Genomic DNA, 21,456 nt, shown 5'->3' with positions numbered 1-21,456 from the left:
ATTGCAATTTTTAATTATTGTTTCTCAGCCCTACGCATTTCGTTTAAAGATGATATGTGTATTGCCTATGATAAATCTCCATTTTGATTTTAATTCATTGCACACTTATTTCATAACAATTTCCACTTATATAATGAAAATTTTATAAATAATTTTGAATTGTTTCATTTAAAGTAATTATCTCCATACATTTATTAGTTTCAATTGGATATACCTGATATCAAAACTCTTTTGAAGGCTTGGATAATTTAAAAAGGTGACATGTGTGTTGCCTATAATAAAATGTAATCTTTTTTTTAAATTCAATTATTTTAAATAAATTTAATATATTTTTGTACAGTTTAAAAATTATGTCGTTCACTTGGATTCATTTGTATTATTAATTAATGAATTTTTGGCATATGCGTCTCTTATTTCGCTTGAACGTACTCGATGTTCATACGTACGTACAATTTGAAGTGCGAATTGTTGTTATATATTTTATACATATTTGTAACCGGTGGCAATCGCAAGCCCGACATGTATCGAAATACCATAATCCCATCAATTAAAATCCCGACTATATTGAAATCTAAAACAGTGTCTTTTATTATTATAAATTTCTACAATAACATTTTTATGGTAGTCGGGATTTCGATATATTCGGGATTTCGATATAGTTGGGATTTTGATTGTCGGGATTATGGTAGTCGGGATTTTGACATAGTCGGCATTTTAGTACAGCCGGGATTTCGATACACTCGGGATTTTAATAGACGGTCTTTCGGTTGTCGGGCTTGCGATATAGACCCATTTGTAACAATATCAACAAGGATGTTGCATTTTTCAATATCAATAAAAGATTTATTTTTCATTTGCTACGATTTTATTATAAAAAAAATAACTCCACAGCCAAAACTGAATTAAATAATTACAAAATAAACTTATCCACTTCATTCAACCATGCTATTCATATAGATATATAGAGAGAGTTACGTATTATGAAATGCCCACACAAAATAATAATATTACAACAATAAGAACGAAAGGAAAATAACACAACATCAACAAAAAAAAAGAAAAGAAATGAAAGTAATTACTTTGGTGAACGTAACGTCGTGAGGTTCATACAAAAAAAAAACAATATTCAAACTATTCTAACGACCTAATCTATTAATACTAAAGTCGAAAATTGAATTATTTACACAGAGACAACAACAACAATGTGGATTTGAAGATTCACATCTCATCCCTTCTTGAACTTGAGCAGAAGGATACTGAGTATGAGGAAGAAGAAGATCCAGGCGCTAATGCTGATGAAGCCCGTGTAAACCTCCCTGTAGTCTATGGTCCAGCCTTTGGCCAAGATGTACCTGAGACTCTCCGTGCATTTGGTGAGAGGAAGGACATAGGCTATAGTCTGAAGGCTGTAGTGCATGCCTTCGATTGGCCAGATGATGCCGCACAGCATGACTATGGGAAGGAAGCTACCAAGAGATAGGTACGTGGCAGTCCTCTCGTTGTCGCAGATGGTTGCGACGACGAAGCCGAAGCACATGCCGCAAAGACCTGTGAGGCCGGTCATGATGACGGTGAGAGAAGCTGGACCCTTCATGGTGATGTCGAAGACGGCGAATGTTACGACTACAACCATGATGGTTTGACCTGCCATCACCGTGAACTGGGTCACTACGTGGGCGAAGAGCAGCTCGACGCTGGTGATGCCGTTAACTAGGGATCTTTCCAGAATACCCTCGTTCCTCTCCAGAAGCATAGCGCCGCAGGTTAAAGCTACAGACAAGAAGAACACAATGGTGATGATAACGCCAGGAGCTGCAAAGTCCGTAAAGTTTGGCCTCTTGTAGCCGTAGATAGGCTCGTTGAATCTGATGGGAATAGAACCGATCTTATCGTTGATATCGCATGAGGTCAAATATGCCCTGAAGAAGTCTTCGAAGCTGAAGTATAAATCACGTTTCAAAAACGTTCCAATATTTTCATCTGAAAGAAAAATAGATTCATTATTTATTATAGGATGTATAACATAGTTACAATAAGGAAAGAGTTCATAAATCTTATTATATCAATTATGTTTTCAGGAGTATATGAATTGCTTACTTGAAATGTCCTGAAAGACGGAAACTTCAGAATTCAAAACATCTTCGGGTGAAACTCTTCTGCCTTCGAATATCCTGGATCTCAAGGAATCAGAGAAGTTTGACTGGAAGACGAGAGCAGCCCATGAGTTACCTTCTTCAACAAGTTTCTTTGCTGCATCGACAGAATCACAGTACGTCTAAAAATGTACAATAACAGTTAAAAACAGTGCATTTTATAATTATTATCTTTAACTTACCACTTGCAACGTTCGATCTTCTAGGTATTTGAGGAAGTTACAACTGAGTCGCGTGCTGCTGCAGGTGATGTTGGTCATGCAGATTTCGCCTTCTTCAAGTTCGTAGTTCATAACGGATATTGGCAAGTTTTGTGGGTCGTGGCCGATGGATAAGCAGAAGAGTACAGTTTGGACTACTGGTAGAACGGTGATGAACAACATGACAGGGTAATTCCTCCACATCCAGAGGAAGTTCTTCCAGATTAAAGTCTTCAGATGGCTGGCTTTGGCGAATTTCAGGTAATCCATGCACGTCCATTTGTCGCCTTCCTCTGGGGGTGGGATTTCAGGTGGTGCGTTCTCAGGGTCATCTGGGGCTATCGATATCCTTCCTCCACGCGAAGACATCGATACGTTATCTCCGAATTCTCCTGAGATCTCACCAGGTTCATCATCCACGACTATGGCCTCGTTGATCACGCCGCTCGGTACTGTGATAGTTGTTGTCACCTCCAAAGCAATGGAGCTACGCCTGGTCTTTCCCATATTCTGTATCACAGATAGTTTGAGGAAAACATCTTCCAACGATTGAGCATGGTAATGTTGGACAAGACGTTCGGGCGATTCTTCGGCCAACAAATAACCACCACGCATCAATCCAATCTAAAATAAGAACCAAATTATAATAGAATTCACAAGTTACTTTACAAGTTTCGAGTTGAATGGATTATTTTATTTCAATTAAATGACTCTCTATGTGGAACGATTGAAATAATATCCTGAATTCACTTCTAATCTAGAAAGTGTTATTCATTGCATTGTGTTTTAATTGAAAGTTTCCAAATCCATTTACTATTGCAAACAATAATACCAAATAGGAAGTAAACTGTTTCATTGAAAAAGGAAAAATCAAATGCAAATTACTTTGTTATTGAAGCTACGAGAATTTTCTCCATTATTATAAAATTATCAATTAAACGTTGATACATCCAATTAATTCGAACGTAATTTTCATTTTCATTCATTATATGAAATTTCAAGCAAAGTTTAGAAAATTTAAGAAAACAATTCACAAAGAAAATAATTATAAAACGTAGTAACAAGAGAAGTTATATAAACAAGTGTACAATTCTACGAATCTAAATGACTTATGAACTTTGGTCTTAAACCCAAATAAGACTTATTACCTAACGCACGTTCTTAAATATGTATAATTTTGTGCAATCATTTAAAAGTTTTAAAGCTATTCTTCCGTGTTTCAGCAATAAATCAGAATGCAATTAAATTGCAGTGGGTTACGTTCGATGATAAATCATTTTGTGCGAAACGTCTTTCCAATTTTTTTTTAAAGCGTCATATGATAATTGAGAATCTAAGGACATCGGGCAGCCAAAGGTTAATGAGTCTATAAATACTAGTGCAAATCATGAGTTTCAGCGAATTACATAAAAATTGGTTACAAGCGCACGTGTCGAGTGTCTTATTTTTTATATAATTCTAGTCTATAAATAAATCGCTAATTGCATTGAAAATTATTCGGATTGTTAAGTGATACAAAGAGGGTAATGATCCATCAAACGTGAAATTGCTGCGAATTACACAAATCGGTTTTTTATGTACTACATTTTACACACTTTTTTTAATGCATTTCTGTGGTTTTATTTCCAATATCATTCATTTTTATGACTTAAATGTGATAAGTTATAATCATATAATCGAATTCCACTATAAATTTTCCATGGTAAAATGTCATAGATGTTGATTTTTTTATAAGTAATAATGTGTACGCAAATGTTCGGATTTTTTCCTTTACGTAACTGATTATACAATAGAAATGAGCAAGAAGTGCACACAATTAGTTAAACTATAAACTTCAATTAGTCAATAACAGTAGAATATGTTGTTTACTGTAGGCTAATATGTAGGCTTTAGTATTGACGACTGATTCATCATTCAATGTTTGCTAAATGTATTTATAGTTTTCTGTGAAATTTACTTTTTATTAATTATAGGACCTAGTACAATGTACTGTGGAACTCCTATATTTGCATCTCCTAGATGTATTTGACATAACAGTTTTCTATAATGAAGTGAACATTGTCATAGTTATTAGACAAGTACAAAATTTAGAATTATTTTTGTAATATTTTAACTAGTAAAATCTGATTATGTGGAAATTTATGTTAAATAATAGAATATGTATGTACTTTAAATACGCATGAGGTAAAAACCCAATTTTCTTTTAATATAAACAATGGTCTTTGTTTGTGACAGGTTCGAGTGCGTGACTCAAAGATGTTTCCCAACTTACCATGTGGGCTTGCCGTGTCTCGTCGATGTAGTGCGTAGTAATAATGACCGTCGTTCTTCCGCCTTTGGTAATATGCAACAAATGATCCCAAATATTCTGCCTCAACATCGGATCAACGCCAACAGTCGGTTCATCAAGAATCAGCAGTTCCGGCTCATGAAGCAGAGCCGCAGACAAAGACACCCTTCGTTGCTGACCACCACTGAGGGTCTTCACCTGCCTATCAGGACCAGGCAACATGAGGAATTGCAGCAAGAAGGTCAACCTCTCGTCGATCTCCTGCGTGGTCATATCGCTGATCCATCCGAAGTACAGCATCGTTTCCCTGATGGTGAACTCGCCGTAAAGCGCAATTTCTTGAGGCATATACCCGATCCTTGGACCAGGAACTCCACTACCCTTCGAGCCAGGAGTTCCACCCAATACCCAGATTTCACCTGAGTTCAAGCGTTTCCTTCCGACGATGCAGCTGAGTAAAGTGGTCTTTCCGCATCCGGAAGCTCCAAGTAAGCCGTAAATTGAGCCTTTAGGTACTGTCATGTTTAGACCGTCGAGGATCACGGCTGGATTCTTTGTAGATCCGTAATGTTTGTGAGCTCTTCGGACACATACCGCGTGCTGTTTTCTGCTAGCCAATGTCGACATCTGTCGATTGGCCAGCTGCCGTCGTCGCATCTCCAAATCATTAGAAACACCTCCCTCTGCCATTTTTCAGCCTGAAAACAATACAAACATGACATTACTTAATGATGACAGATACAAATTTTGATATTTCAGCCATCAAAATTTTAATATAACATTTTAATAAAGTAGTAGTTGTCATATACAAAGTGCAAAGTGTATACAAAGTAGCAGTAGTAACATATCTAATTAGTACTAGTATTAAAACATTCAAAAACGTAGGTTGATATAACTCCAAAAATATTGTTTTAGTACTGCTTCTATCAATAAGACATGTGAATACACTTGGTTCTCTTTTTATGCGGTAGATACGTTCTACAGGAAAACGCATAAAAATAAATCGCACAAAAAAGGACTAGACACACGTATAAAAATAAAGGATACGTTCCATATTTTTTTAAAACCGCATAAAACTAAATCAATGAGTTACAATATACCGAAAATCGCATAAAAAAGGAATTATTAAATTTCAGAAAAATAATTAGTCTTACTATATTCTTTCTGAAATATTTATTCATAATTTTATAAGAACGTTAACAATCATAGACAAGTTTATTAAATTTCAGCAAAATATAATCTTAACATATTCCTTCTAAATTTATACGGAAAAATTTTACAAAAAAAAAATACAGAAAATTTTTATGAAAGTTAAACTTTCTTCACATTTTTTTCTTTAGAATTATCGTCGCTATATGAGAGTGTTCGGCATAATTTTGCGAACTAGTTTGAAATCATTTTCATCACTAGAAGAGATAGTCAGCATATCAGATCTATGTCCTGAAGATAATGATTCTTCGCAAGTAAAATTAGTGTCAAAATGGCCTAAAATAGTTATTTAAAAAAAATGTTTTTTGAAATAAAAACCGCATAACTTCAAAACCGCATAAAAAGAGTACGCATAGTGTATTTCAAATACGTAGGTTGGTAGTGCTTCAAATGTAGTTCAGATGTAGACCAAAAGTTGGCATTGTTCCAAAAAGTGGTAATATATAAATCAAGGTTACAACCATTAAAAACTAAATTCTATTACCTAATAATTAAGAGATTCAGAGTTTTAAAATTAGAATGGACTTCACGATCATTACATATTTACTTTTAACAACAACAATCTCGTAATTACTCAATTATGTGACAATTAATAGGTTTTCCTCTGAAAACGTCAAATACGATGAGTCAATTCGCACATATGTAAAAATCGATTTTTAGAAATATCAAGTTATTTTTGCATACAACTTGCATAATTCTTGCAATCGAAATGCAAAGCACGAGATTTCCTTAAATCCTTCAGAGAGACAAGTGCATTCCGATGTAAATTTAATTAGCGTCGCATCTAAACGCTGAACACAGCTTAGAACTGACGGATGAACCTTCAAACCATAAAATAAACAAAAGATTTTTATCATCATTTAATTAAATTTAAACGCAATTGTTTTGTAATAACAAAAATAAATTGTTATTAATTTGTTAATTACAGTTTATTAAAAATGTTATGGCTGTAAAAATTATTTGCATTTAAATTTAACTTCATTCATACAAATTAAGTAAGTACTAAAAATTGAGTAAAAGAATAAAACGGAGACAATTTTCCTCTTCAAGGTTTCGTTAATGTATACATGCAAAAAATACATAGAAAATACGCACTTACTGCGAATTTTTCTTGTTGCGACCTTACAAGTTATTATTTTATCCATGTCAAATGCTGTTATTGAAATAATGGCTAACAGCAAACAACAGAAAAACACTTTCGCATTTGCATTTGTTTCCAATTTATAACAAGTGGTTAGTGCTGATTGTCATTCCCTAATTGCAGGACTTTCATATGTCCTTTGCTTCTATCATTCCTTAGAAGCGTTCCAAAGTTCGAGCCGTAATTAATTGGTTGTTTTCTATAATTAACAAGTATTGATTGATAGAGACAATAAATTACATTGACTGAAGTTGTTCAATCTACAATGATTGAGTGATTTTATTAAAAAAATGGTAGTATTTCATTCATTCAGTTATAACGTTTACATTACTATTTTTATTTACTGATATTTAGTAAAGTTTTAGACCAAAAAATTAGTTTTAAACTATAATAATATAATTTTAAACTTAACCTCAATAGAATCTAACCTATTTTATACTAAAATGTAACCAAAAATTAGCTTATACTACCTAAATATTAATGTAACTTAACTAATTTAATTTTATTCTGAATTAGGTAAAAGTATTTCAGTTGAAATTTCTTCCATTTACTATAATTATCAAGAATTCGTGCCGCAATGAGAGAAGATAATTCTTTGCAAGCAACAAGCGTTTACGTAACAAAACTTGAGAGCCGGCCGCATTTTCCATCTGGAAGTAAAGTTTACTACATCTATCGAACAACAACAAAAAAATAAGTGTTTCACTTTCATTTGACACACTTCTTTCTTCGGCGTACTTCCAAATCGCTCGAAGCTGTTGCGTAACCGCAACACCATCGTCGGCGTACTTGAACTTGAAATCTTCGGAGCGCGCGAAGCGATCTTGGCTCTACGTACACTTTCCTCCTCATCGGAGCACGGATTTCTGTGTTCCTTCGGCTTCGGGTTTTTCCCTCACGAATTCACTTTCATAACAATTGCAACATGATCGTAAGACCAAACATAGCGAGACGCGCCCACGTCTCATCCAATCTTTTACGTCGGATCAACAAAGTGGGTCAACAGCTGATCTACCTATGAACAATTTTGTTACATAATTGATTCGATGTAAAAATAGAATTTAACTTTAGTATTTTTACTTATTTCAGTATATATCCCGAAATCCCGACATTGTTAAAATCTAGACAACCATAATGTCGGGATTTTCATTGTCCGGATTTTCATCCGAACTGTTTAAGTATATATGTGACTATATAGTTTAGATATAAAAATAAGTTAATTCATCATCCAAGATGCAAAGATTTACCCTCATATATTGAATTCGTGTAATCAGTAAAAAAATTGCTAATAGAAATACCGATGTAATTAAATTAAGATTAATCTGTTAATGCCAGTAGTTATAATTTTAAATTATAATCTTAGTTGTAATTTGTACAATTATGATCATTGCGTGCGGAATTATTAACAATTTATAGTGGATATTAGCATTGCGAGTAATTGAATAGATTAGTGTCGATTGCATTTATGAATAACAAACGAGATTTCTATGCTAATCCACTATTATTATTAGATATTTAATAGTAATAATCGAAAATCAATGTGTAAACGTTTAGCTTCTTTTTACTAGTGACTTTTTTTTCGTTATAGTTTTATGTAATTTCGAAACTTTTGGATTATTTATCATTAATTATTTATTCTAAGTATATTTTCAATACTTTTGATTCATTTTATGAACATTTTTCTTCAAATTATACAAAAGTTAAGCAAGTGTACTTGAATGGGATTTAATTTATAAAATTAATAATGATTTGGAACAGAATGCAGCTAGACCATAAAACCATAAACAAATTCTTAAATTTTCATAATTTTTTATTGATTTCAAGCACTTTATAAACTTTTTGTAGAAATTGTTTTCAACACTTTTGATTCATTTTATAAACATTTTTATTCAAATTTTACAAAAGTTAAGCAAGTGTACTTGAATGGGATTTTATTTATAAAATTAATAATGATTTGGTACAGAATACAGCTAGTAAAACCATAAACAATTTCTTAAATTTTCATAATTTTTATTGATTTCAAGCAATTTATAGACTTTATTTTCCTTTTTTTTTCTTCTAAAGTTGGCTTTATTTTTGTAGAAATTGTTTTCAACACTTTTGATTCATTTTATGAACATTTTTATTCAAATTTTACAAAAGTTAAGCAAATGTACTTGAATGAGATTTAATTTATAAAATTAATAATGATTTGGAACAGAATGCAGCTAGACCATAAACAAATTCTTAAATTTTCATAATTTTTATTGATTTCAAGCAATTTATAGACTTTATTTTCCTTTTTTCTTCTTCTAAAGTTGGCTTTATTTTTGTAGAAATTGTTTTCAACACTTTTGATTCATTTTATAAACATTTTTATTCAAATTTTACAAAAGTTAAGCAAATGTACTTGAATGGGATTTAATTTATAAAATTAATAATGATTTGGAACAGAATGCAGCTAGTAAAACCATAAACAAATTCTTAAATTTTCATAATTTTTATTGATTTCAAGCACTTTATAAACTTTATTTTCCTTTTTTTTTTCTTCTAAAGTTGGCTTTATTTTTGTAGAAATTGTTTTCAACGCTTTTGATTTATTTTATAAACATTTTTATTCAAATTTTACAAAAGTTAAGCAAGTGTACTTGAATGGGATTTAATTTATAAAATTAATAATGATTTGGTACTGAATGCAGCTAGTAAAACCATAAACAAATTCTTAAATTTTCAGAATTTTTATTAATTTCAAGCAATTTATAGACTTTATTTTCCTTTTTTTCTTCTAAAGTTGGCTTTATTTTTGTAGAAATTGTTTTCAACACTTTCGATTCATTTTATGAACATTTTTATTCAAATTTTACAAAAGTTAAGCAAATGTACTTGAATGAGGTTTAATTTATAAAATTAATAATGATTAGGAACAAAATGCATCTAGTAAAACCATAAACAAATTCTTAAATTTTCATTGATTTCAAACACTTTATAAACTTTATTTTCCTTTTTTTCTTCTTCTTTAGTTGGCTTTATTTATGTGTACAGAAATTGTGCAAACGTCGTGAAACGGCTGGATTATGTCACAAAAATGGTCGTCATAATCATCGAATTTCGGAGAAAGTTACACTTGAATAGACACGTGGAAATCCGTTTGTAAAGTATCAAATTATGAACTTTGTTAACTGTAATCAATTCCAATTCAACTCATCACAATTAATAACAAATTAGTCAACTCAATCAAGCATTTTTTTAATTACATAATAGTTTCAATTTGCAAATACAAAAGTGGATTTAATTTAATTTAAAAATTTAATTAGTAAACATTTTTAATTCAATTTTATACAAAAAAAAGTATAAAAAAAATGCAATTTTTAATGCAAATTTTCTAATACTGAATATTGTTGGAACCCAAACAAATTAAGGTTATTTGCCGTGTTTTCGTAGACGTCCTTGACGCATTTATTTGCTTTATTCTTTGACACCGTCAACGATTTCGACGTTCGGAAACACGTGTTGCGTCTCTATTTACGAAGTTCTTCGTTATGTACTCTCACACGCAAAAAAAAGTAGTTTAATTCGTGAATACGATTAACACAAAGAGGAGCTTTAATTAGGACATGATTTAATTGAAACGTAACGAAACTTATTTATACTGTATATAAAAAAAACACACAGACAATTGCCTTTCGTAGACACATTTCGACACAACAATAACAAATTTGTAATTGCAAACAGGTATTATTACGCACTTGGAGCTGTCTCAGGTAATATTTTCTTTATACTATACGTTGGAAGTAATAAATTGGTTATGCCCTGCGATTTGCGCAAATTATGCAACTGTGGCTCAAACTGCATTCCCAACAATAGAAGTTTGCAGTTGCACAAATAGTCAATTAGATTGGATGTGTTCTATTTTTTTTTTTGTTAAGTAACAATCGTTGTTTCGAGTCGTGTCGTTTCTCAATCTTTGATCTGCGAATATTTCCTGTTCTTGATTACAAATCGTGGAAAATTTGTAAAGGTTAACAATTTTATAGTGGTGAGTAAACACTAGGAAATAACTTTGGACAAAAAAATTTATATCTTCAAAAAATATTTTAAATTTGTTTAAATAATTGTTAGAATTGTGACGTGACAAGCGTTGACGTTTGGAATTATTCGAAATGTCAAGTCATTTTTTCGAACGCCATCTGGGAATTACTATAATTTCAATGTAATTTGATAATTCTGATAAGTCATTAAGTTCGCAATTAATTTCAACAATTATCGACACGGTTGAAACGATTTTCTCTGTGCAATTGATCCAATTATGTGCGAGTTTTTGTATTATTATTAAAATATGGGACAAGAGCGACCGCAATTTTTTTTTTCATCGTAAATGCAAGAAAAATCAGTTATATAACAACGCGCGGTTAATTTCGGCTGTAGGAACATGTTTGTTTTGGAATTGGAGGCAGAGAAAGAGCGTGACATAAAATGTGTTATACAATAGTCCGTGTATTTCGGAAACTGCGTTCTAAAAATTTCAAAATTTATTTAAAAAATTAATAATTTTAGTGTATTAACTAATTTTCTATTTGTTAAAATAATTTTTGTAATTTATTATAAGAGGTTCATCAACTGTTAATAACATTGATACATTTTTTAAATATTTGTTTAAACGTCATTTTTGACGTAAAACTGACAATTATATAAAATTGACAGCTGTCGCTTTGACATATTCTATTATATATTTATTTAAATTTATTATGAGAAGTACATGAACTATCATCCATCCAATTAATGACATTGAACATTTTGCTTAACTTTTCAAACTTTAAGCGCTAACCAATATTATTATATTTTAAAACGTTGAAATTTCTAAATATTTGTTTAAACGTCATTTTTGACGTAAATGTGACAATTATATAAAATTGACAGCTGTCATATTGACATATTCCATTATACATTTATTTAGATATAATATTTAAATTTATTATAAGTACATGAACTATCGCCCATCCAATTAATGACATTGACCCATTTTGCTTAACTTTAGTAAGTTTTCAAAAATTATACTTTGTAACCAATATTAATATATTTTTTTGTGCATTTTAATAAGAAAAAATAATTTTATTAAATTTTGGCTCTAAAAAATGCAAAGAATTCTTAAAAAAAAACGAGTTTGATTCAATGTCTTTCAAGTCAATTAAAATAATAAAGCGTTAATTCAAACATCGAAAGTCGTTTTAAATAACGATTAGCCAAGCAATTAGCATAATTGTGAATAAAATCGCTTCGACAAAAATGTATAAATCACTCGCGAAAAATTGACGTGTTTCTTTTTGGGTCAAGTTTCTTCCAAAATTTTTAAACTCTACATAAATTTATTAGAGAATTGCTGCAAAATTCTTAAAAAATGCATACAAAATTAAATTTGATTACATCAAATCTGTCAATTTTAGTTGAAATATATCAGAATTAGATGGCGTTTTTTGAGAAGTGTTGTCATCTTAAGAAATTGATTCACTTTTTGACAAGTTAACCTGTTTTTTCAACTGACAAGGTTTTAATAAAATTTAACGTTCAATAATCAAAACAATTAAAATAATTAAAAACTAAAGAAAATAAAGTCGTTATATTTTTCATTTACATATGAAATGAGTTTAATTTTAGAAATAATAACCTATTTTTTTTTATAGTATTATAAATATTTTTTTTACACATAATTTTATTATCACACGTTTTTCTAATATAAATTATTTAAAACAAAAAATGAAAAATTTAAGTTCAGTTTAATTAAGCCTCGATAATTAACTTCTTATTTTTCATGAATTTTGAATTGAAATGAGTAAAATATAATAGATTGTAAGCAAGTTTTTTCAACCTTGTTTTCAAAACATTTCATACAAAAAAAACGTGATTTTCCCAATTTGTTAAGTTAATTATTTGTGCACGTTTTTCACTGCGCTAATTACATTTTAACTTTAATTACGAACATTTAAATGATTAATTAAGAAAAAAGCACGTATATTGCATTAATTAACATTTAAACTATTGTCAGAATTTAGTTAATGGGGTTATGTAACGAGTTTTATTAGTTGATCTTAACTTGTAAAAAAAGTGTTTTCAAGCTAAGATTTCTTAATTCACGATTATTAGGAAGTATTATTCCTTGAACATTAATTACTCAAAATAAATAAGTTTGATCACTTTAGTATTTACGTTTAACCTTCTTGCAAATAAAAAAAACAGTGTTACGAAATCCGGCTTCAAATCCTTGGGCAAATGAATTATTTAAGAAGAAACGTGAATCATAGACGATGAACAAAATGAAACATTAGTTGCCAATACAATTGTTTGTTTTATTTGCCTTAAAACAAATTTACGAAAACACTGTTATTTCTATAAATTGAACAACGTTTCTATAACCATCATTTATGACGTAAATGTGACATTTATATAAAATTGACAGCTGTCATATTGACATATGATTTATGATTTAGATTTATGATTTAGAAGTTGCTCAGTTAAAAAAATCACTGTTAGATCCACAAATATTTAGACAATGTTTTTGACTTAAAAGTGACCATTATATAAAATTGACAGCTGTCATATTGATACATTTTATTATGTAATTTTCTTAGTTTTAGAAATTATTTCAGACAAAAAAAGTCAAAAATATTTTTTTTTAATTGTGTGAATATATTACTAATTAGTCAAGACCGAATGAATAATTTAATTAATAGAACTGAGTTAAATGTCAAGATGTTATAAAAAAAATAAGACCTTGAGGTTAATTTACAATTAGGAAGGAAATTTTGTAATAATTATGTAGTAGAAACATGGATTGTGGCTTAAAGTAAATATGAACAAGGAATAAGTGTTTCTGTGAACGTGCAAGAACCGAGTTGGAATGTTGGGTCTTCGTTCGGCTTGTATATTTTTTTATGTCTCTTTCTCTTTTATTTCGTTTTGGTTTGGTAAAAACGAGGCGAGATGCGCATTTGCATCGTTCTGGTTTTGCTAAGCTCTTCGGGTTCAGCAAACCTGTCCGTCGCTGGCTGGAAAAATCCAGATTCTTTAAAACGTTTTCATCGAAGACGCAAAAGTATAGCAGAGAAACAAAACAAAGTAATGACCTTCTGAGTTAAGAGAAAAGAAATAATTAGTTGCATGTTGTCAATAGTATTGACAAACTTTAATTTACCATTTATAAACAACAACAAAAAGTCTTGAAAAATTTGCTAAATTTGTATTACTATAATAAAATCTTCATGAAGTGCAGAAATTGGATATTAAGGGTTATTAAATTATTTATTTACATCATTTGTTGTTGGTAAAAATCTAGGAGCAAAGTTTACAAAATTATTTTAAAAAAAAATACTGTTATTTTTGACTGTCGAAATGTTTTATAACATAACATTTTATTATAAAATATTTGTTTTATTATTATTACTTTGCTAAAAAAAATTCTACATAAACAAAAATATACAAATTAAAAAATGAATAAATAATAGTAATAAGAAAAAAATATGAAATTTACTAAGATATTATTATGTGAAAAAAAAAACTTTGTGAATTGTCACTTTTGAATATTTACAATGAATATTTATCATTTAAACGTCAATTTTGACGTAAAAGTGACAATTTTATAAAATTGGCAGCTGTCATATTGACGTATTTTATTGTATATTTTTCTTAGATTAATTATTTTGATATAGAATCAATATGGGATTCAATTTACGATGATCCATTTTACGACTATTTACCATTAACACATTTAACGATTTTGTTTTTGTTCGTGATACATTGCGAGAAAAATGGTAATTTTCTGTCGTTAATATTAATTAAAAAAATAAATTTTTCCATTGATTTTGTTTAAAAAATAAATACGAAAAATTTCCAATATTTATCTTTCCATTAAGGAAACATTTAGAAAATGGGACAGAAATAAAACGTTTGTAATCAATTACTCAACTCAATGTTTCATAGACACATCAATGTGAATTATAAATAAGTTGGAGTAATTTGGATAGAATTACGTAAAAAAAATCATTGTTGATATAACTTTTTTTCAGTCATTGATTTTGCATTAAGTTATAATCAATATTGAATACAAATGTTGTTTAATAATTCATATTTATAAATGTACGAAAGTTAAGAAACATTTGTAGATGATATTTTTTGGATGGGTGATTTTGTACAATTGATTTACGTTAGACAAGAACTGGCACAAATCCGTTTTCTTAAATGGTCAACAAAAAAAATCGTATGAAGGTTGAAATCTCCCAAGGTTCAATTTGTTCTAAATTATTGTTATTGTTGGTAAATGATCCCATAAATCCATATATTCTAAAGTAACCAAAGGAAATGTACATATTTATTAAGACTGTACATATTTATTATACATAAACCGGTTAATTTTCAATTTAATTGCTATTGATCACAAATAATTTGATATTCAAACGATTAATAATGTTGTTTTCTAATCTTAAAATCTAAATACGAAGGTCAAAGTTTACAAGGTTTACAAGACATTAAAAAATACTGTTCGCACCTATTCCAAATTATACAATAATCTTTGCTTTCAAATTAATAAAATTGTATTTCATTTGCATTGAAAAAAGAATGATGATAGTTAGGAACTTTTTTATTTAATAAAACTATTACATTTTGACAATATTTGATTCAGTTTGTTTTAATGTTAGATATTAGACACGTGTAGATATTTATAGAATTAATTTTATGCTTATAATGATATAAAAAATATGTTAATATTTTGTTTTGTATAATTCATCAATTAATATGTGTAAAATGTATTTGAAATATTTGCGAATGTATACGAATTATTACTGATAAGATGGGTCTGATTTTACGAAATTTACATTGTTTAATTTTACTTTACAAAATTTACAATTGTTTCATAACTTTTGAAAAATTATTGAATTTCAAAAATATATATTTTATTTTTTTTGTTAATTATTTCTAATACATATTAGAATTTTTTTACAGTTTTCAAACTAATTAGATAATGAGACACATTTTACGAAATTTATAACGTTTATATTTTTTTTATGTAGAATTAAATACAACTTCAAGAAATCTATAGCCCAATTTCATAAAAAAATCAATTTTTACATTAGCAATGGCCTCTTGATTAAGGTGAGTCTCATTTTACGAAATTTACAACTAAATTTATACGAAAATTGAAATTGTTTTCGAAATTTTTAGATGAGTCTTATTTTTGGTTACAAATATGAATATTAGTTTTCGATTGCACAAAAAAATAATATATTGTATATTAGCTAAGTTTTTAAACTAATTAGATAATTAGACCCAGTTTACGAAATCTATAACGTTTTTCATTTTTTTTTATCTACAATTACATACAACTTCAAAAAAACCCATAGCCCAATTTCATAAAAAAATCAATTTTTACATTAGCAATGGCCTCTTGATTATTTTTTTTTACTTTTATTATTCATTCACAACCTGCCAACATCTCTGGCTATAAGTTGAATTTTTTTGGCCAAGACAGAAAGAAAAGAAAATAAAAACAGCAAAAACAAAATAAAAGCATGACGGAGAACGATTTACCATCGGAAATAATCCTAATTACGAAATTTACAACGGTTTTTTTATACATTTTCAATTTACAAAAATGAATATTAGTTTATAAGTAAATACATCTTCAAAAACATAATTTGGCCAAATTTCATGAAAATTTAATAAATTTTCTAAAACAATTAGGGGCTCTCATTTTACGAAATTTACGATTTTACAACTGTTAGAAAATTATCATTTTTACAATAATTAGTTTACAATTCAATACAATTTTACATTAACCACGCGTTCAAAATAATTCATTTTACGAAATTTACAAAATGATTTTTCTAAAAACTGATTTTAACAAAACTGAAAGATAGTTTACAATTCAATACTAATACAAAACAACAACAAGAAATCCCTGTTTTACGAAAATTGTTATCAATTAGAACAGTGATTCCCAAAGTGGTCTATATCGACCCCCAGGGGTCTATGACAACCTGCAAGGGGTCTACGTCAGCGAAAAAAAAAATTGGGGTCCATGAAATGAAAATGGGGGTCCACGATAGTGGATCTCAACATACACTGATTTACTATTTACTATTACTCTATTTACTTACATTATATTATCTTATAATATAAAGACATATACATTATTTATAAAAGTACCTATGAAGTTAAAAAATATTATTTATGTTTCTAAAATTGTGTAAGTTGTAGGATGTAGGCATTCGTTTTGTGGTCGCAATACATTTTGAACTTGTAAAAACCAGCACATAATGATATACCAGTATCATCTTGTTACAAGCATACGCGCAGTCTCAGAGCAAAGATCTTAATAATTATAAAGATGTCCCAATATAAATAATAAATTTACAAAAAATCTATATCAGGTAAGTAGGGGGTCTACCCAAAACCGAAAAACATGGCAAGGGGTCTACGACACAAAAAAGTTTGAGAACCTCTGATTTAGAAGTAGGTTTCATTTTACGAAAGTAACAAAATGTTGATTAAAGACGATATAGATAAAAAGCAATGCAATGAAATAATTCAACTGTGACATATAAATTTCATCGAACGACCTATTTACGTTTTATGCAAGAGAATCAATTTTACCATGTTTATTGTTAAATATCAATATAAATATAAATTGCGGCTTGCATAAGAATCGTACGATTATTACAAAACGACACGCAAGATATGGACGTTTGGAAATTGCACGATATTCACTTTCATATTAAGGAATTAACAGCAACAGCAGCAACGACGTGCAATGTAATAATAATATATCCGTACTGCACACACAATTTACAAAACACACGATTTCGTATATCGTCGTACCAATTGGAACGTGCATCCTAAAATCGGACTTTATGGAATGCAGACGTGCTTCAAACACTTCTCCGCTTTTTTCTTTTTGAAACATTAATAAAACTATGATTGCATCCAATTTCAAAATTGATTTCAATTTCTCTTTATAAACCTCTTACATAAACTAATAAGACGCAATTATAAATTACATAAGTTCACAACGTATTATATAGCAAAATACAAAAAAAAAAACACCGTTTTTTTTCCATCAGACTAAAATTAGTAGAAAATGAAAAGTTCACAGCTTGCATACAATTATATTAGCGCTTCCTGTATAAAACGTAAATTAACAGTTTTCCAATGCATTATTTTGATATTTCTTTCATACAAAGTTATGTAAAGTTATTTCAAAAAAAACTTCAAAATTTTCCAAAATTTCTTTACATTCAATTTTTTGAATACAGACTTAAGTTATTAAAATATTCACGTAAATATTCTCTAATTGGGTCTATATCGCAAGCCCGACAACCGAAAGACCGTCTATTGAAATCCCGACGTTCGAAATCCCGACTGTATCGAAATCCCGACTACCATACTCCCGACAATTAAAATCCCGACTATATCGAAATCCTGACTACCATAAAAATGTTATTGTAGAAATTTATAACTAACGGGATTTCAATATAGTCGGGATTTTGATTGTCGGGATTTTGATTGTCGGGATTTCGATAGACGGGATTTCGGTATATAATTTTTAATATTATTTTACGCAGATTTTTAACGTTTTCCAATGAAGAATTTTTTTTTAATTTTCGAAATTTTTGTTTACAATCAAAATTATTATTTTTTGTTTACATTATCCAAATATTACCTATCATTATTATTTTTCTCCTTATATATTTACAGATTTATTAATGAAACGATTATATAAAGAGACAAAAAAATGACTGAGTTTGTACAAGAAATATAAGATTTTTTTTTACTAAAGATTTAGCTGCAAGTAGATGCATGTTATTATATAATTTAATACATAGTGCAATCATTACGAAACGCGCATGATTCACATTTTAGCATACACATTTCATCATTTCAGATCATAACATTCTCCAAGTTAATATACAAGATTATGTAGTGTTTTTTTAGGAAAGTCCGATTCATCTTTCAATCATTTGACCATGGTTAGTTACTAATTTGTTGCAATACCCAACTCGTTTGCAAAATACTTAACACAAGTGATTTCATTTTTCAAAAACATCGATTTTTAATGATTGCTAATTGTGTTTTAACTTTACATTTAAATTACGTTGAAAAAGAAAGTCTTCAGAAATAAATTGCATGACAAAAATTCTTTGAAATAAATTGGAATTTTCTGCTTTTAATGGAAATAGAAATTTTATTAACATAAAAAACGTAAATTTATTAAATTACAAATAATGAAATTTCAAAAATCTTAAAAAAAATGATGATTTTTGTTAAATTCTAACTTTTCTTTATATTTTATTACTAAATGTTTATTATCGTTGATGATTCCATTCATTGCATGTTTTGGTATACAATAAATAACTGTTTTCTTCGATCGTTTTCAATAAATTAGATGCAAGGTGCTAAAAGCAATATTAATGTTACTTAAATTCTCAGAATTTTACACTCAAAATATAAAAAAGTTAAAGAATATTTCTCTTAAAATCTATCATTTAACATAATTAATTACATTTTTGTTATATAATCTGTCATAAGTTTAAAGTTTAGGACAAAGTATACTATCTTGGAGAACACCCGATCGAAACAAATGTTTTTCTCAACAAAACAAATTTGTTTTTTTTTAATAACTTTTAATTATAGTTTTTTTTTCAGTCATATTTAAAATCATTTTTATTCTTTTCATGGACAATTTGTCAAAGTAATTGCACAATTAATGAATTTTTCTACAGATTTATGTGTCGTTTTAAAAAAGCTACGCACGAAGTGGGAATGAACAATGAATAACAGCAGATCAAAGTTCTCTTCTGTGAGTTATGATGCATTAGGTAAACCATTATTTATTTAAAAATAATACGAAGAAAAGTGTAAAAAAAAAATATTTTATTTTATTGCAAACGTTTAAATATAATTGGTTGACGTTCATATGTTTGCTTTTATTTCATGAAGAGAAATAAAAAGGAAGAAATTAATTGGTATATTTTTACGTTAAATACGCAAATCGCTTAAATAAACAATTTCGTACGTCATAGATTCCAATAAAATTTAGTAGTGTCATAAAAGAAGCGTTACTGTTTTGATGTGCTGTCATTTCATTTCTGTTGAGGTTATGTCAAGTTTTATTTGACAGTTATATAATGTCAATCTTATAGTTTTATACGAAGAACATTTTATGTCCATTAAGCAAATGCAAAGAAAATTAGGAGACATTTTCAAAACATAAAATTAATATTTAAAAAAAAAACTTCAAGTAAATTTATTGATTAAGTATTAATGAATAGTTGCAAATCTTCAAGGAAATTTTAAATAACTTAACATGATTTTTACATTAAAACTAGTTTATTTTCATTCGTTGCAACTTAATAATTTGCTGCAAAAAAATATGTAAACTAGTTTGTTTATAAAAATATGTTTTTCTTAATGTACGTACAAACTATATGTCCTTGTTTACCATATATTTCCTATTGATCACCTTCAAATCAGAACGAGTAAATCTCAAAACTAAAATGAATATACAATTATGTAAAAATCGCAAGTAGTCAATATAAATTGAAGCTTTTCCTTAAATAAATAATAATTTATCCAATTTGCATCATAAATTTCTTAAAAATTAATTACATTTTTATAAAGAAGAAAACTAATTACAGAAAAGTCTCTTCAGTTACCTATAATTATGGTGTCAATGTCAATTAAGACGTCATTTTAGAAATATAATAGCAACTGTCAATGTCATTGTCATTAAACGATTTCTAAGTTGTTTAAAAGTCATTAAAACTAGATTTTCACTCAACTTTTAAAGATTTCAACAAAATTTACTTCTTTTTATTTTAATTAAATTGGTTTACTTGATTTTTTTTCATTGTCACAAATTTTAAAGTAAGAATGAAAACGAAAAACAAAAATTTATTTTTTTTAAATCAACACTTTTTTTCCTATAATACTATGTTATCTGCATATTATTTTGTTTTAATAGAGAACGTAATTACACGTTTGCACCTTGTCGTTATTAATGATTATTTACAAGTTTTGTCGAGAAACAAGTCTGGGACAAATGAAAAAATGTTTCAAAAACCTCAAAAATTTTTTTTTGTTCGGTTACAGAAATCCAGTTTATTGCCACTTCCTAACAAAAGGATAACGAAAATCTGTGTATGATCTTTGAAACATTTTCTTGTACCTGAAAAAGCAAATTGCGGTCTTCGTGGAATACTGAATTTTATGTTGATTCTTCAGCGCCGAAAAGCGATTTATTCTTTGAAGGAAAAGTTGTAAACTTACCGTTGAGGTATAATCCTGTTTTTATATTTTTGGATTTTGGTTTGATGGTGAAATTTGGTTGAAAACTCTATTCGCTTTACGCACTTTCAATACTCGAGATACGCACTTTCCGTGGAAGTCAACTTCCAAACTTCTACCAACTAATTAACGAGTCGCGACTGTTTGATTTCT

General features: G+C 28.7%; 1 protein-coding gene across 1 annotated transcript; it reads right to left on the bottom strand.

Annotated features, from left to right (window-relative positions):
• Window positions 1–870: 870 nt before the first annotated feature.
• On the bottom strand, window positions 871–21,456 carry LOC108561250 (ABC transporter G family member 20). Its single transcript, XM_017919108.1, has 5 exons — window positions 21,286–21,456; window positions 4,626–5,341; window positions 2,336–2,977; window positions 2,098–2,275; window positions 871–1,980 (listed from the first exon to the last, which is right to left on the bottom strand). The coding sequence occupies exons 2-5, from the start codon at window positions 5,331–5,333 to the stop codon at window positions 1,226–1,228; spliced, it is 2,283 nt and encodes a 760-aa protein (XP_017774597.1). The 5' UTR covers window positions 5,334–5,341; window positions 21,286–21,456; the 3' UTR covers window positions 871–1,225.

Source organism: Nicrophorus vespilloides, unplaced genomic scaffold (genome assembly GCF_001412225.1).
Source record: "Nicrophorus vespilloides isolate i.1.1-1 unplaced genomic scaffold, Nicve_v1.0, whole genome shotgun sequence".
In the NCBI taxonomy this organism is placed as follows: Eukaryota; Metazoa; Arthropoda; class Insecta; order Coleoptera; family Silphidae; genus Nicrophorus; species Nicrophorus vespilloides.
This window is presented reverse-complemented; position numbering and strand designations above follow the sequence as displayed.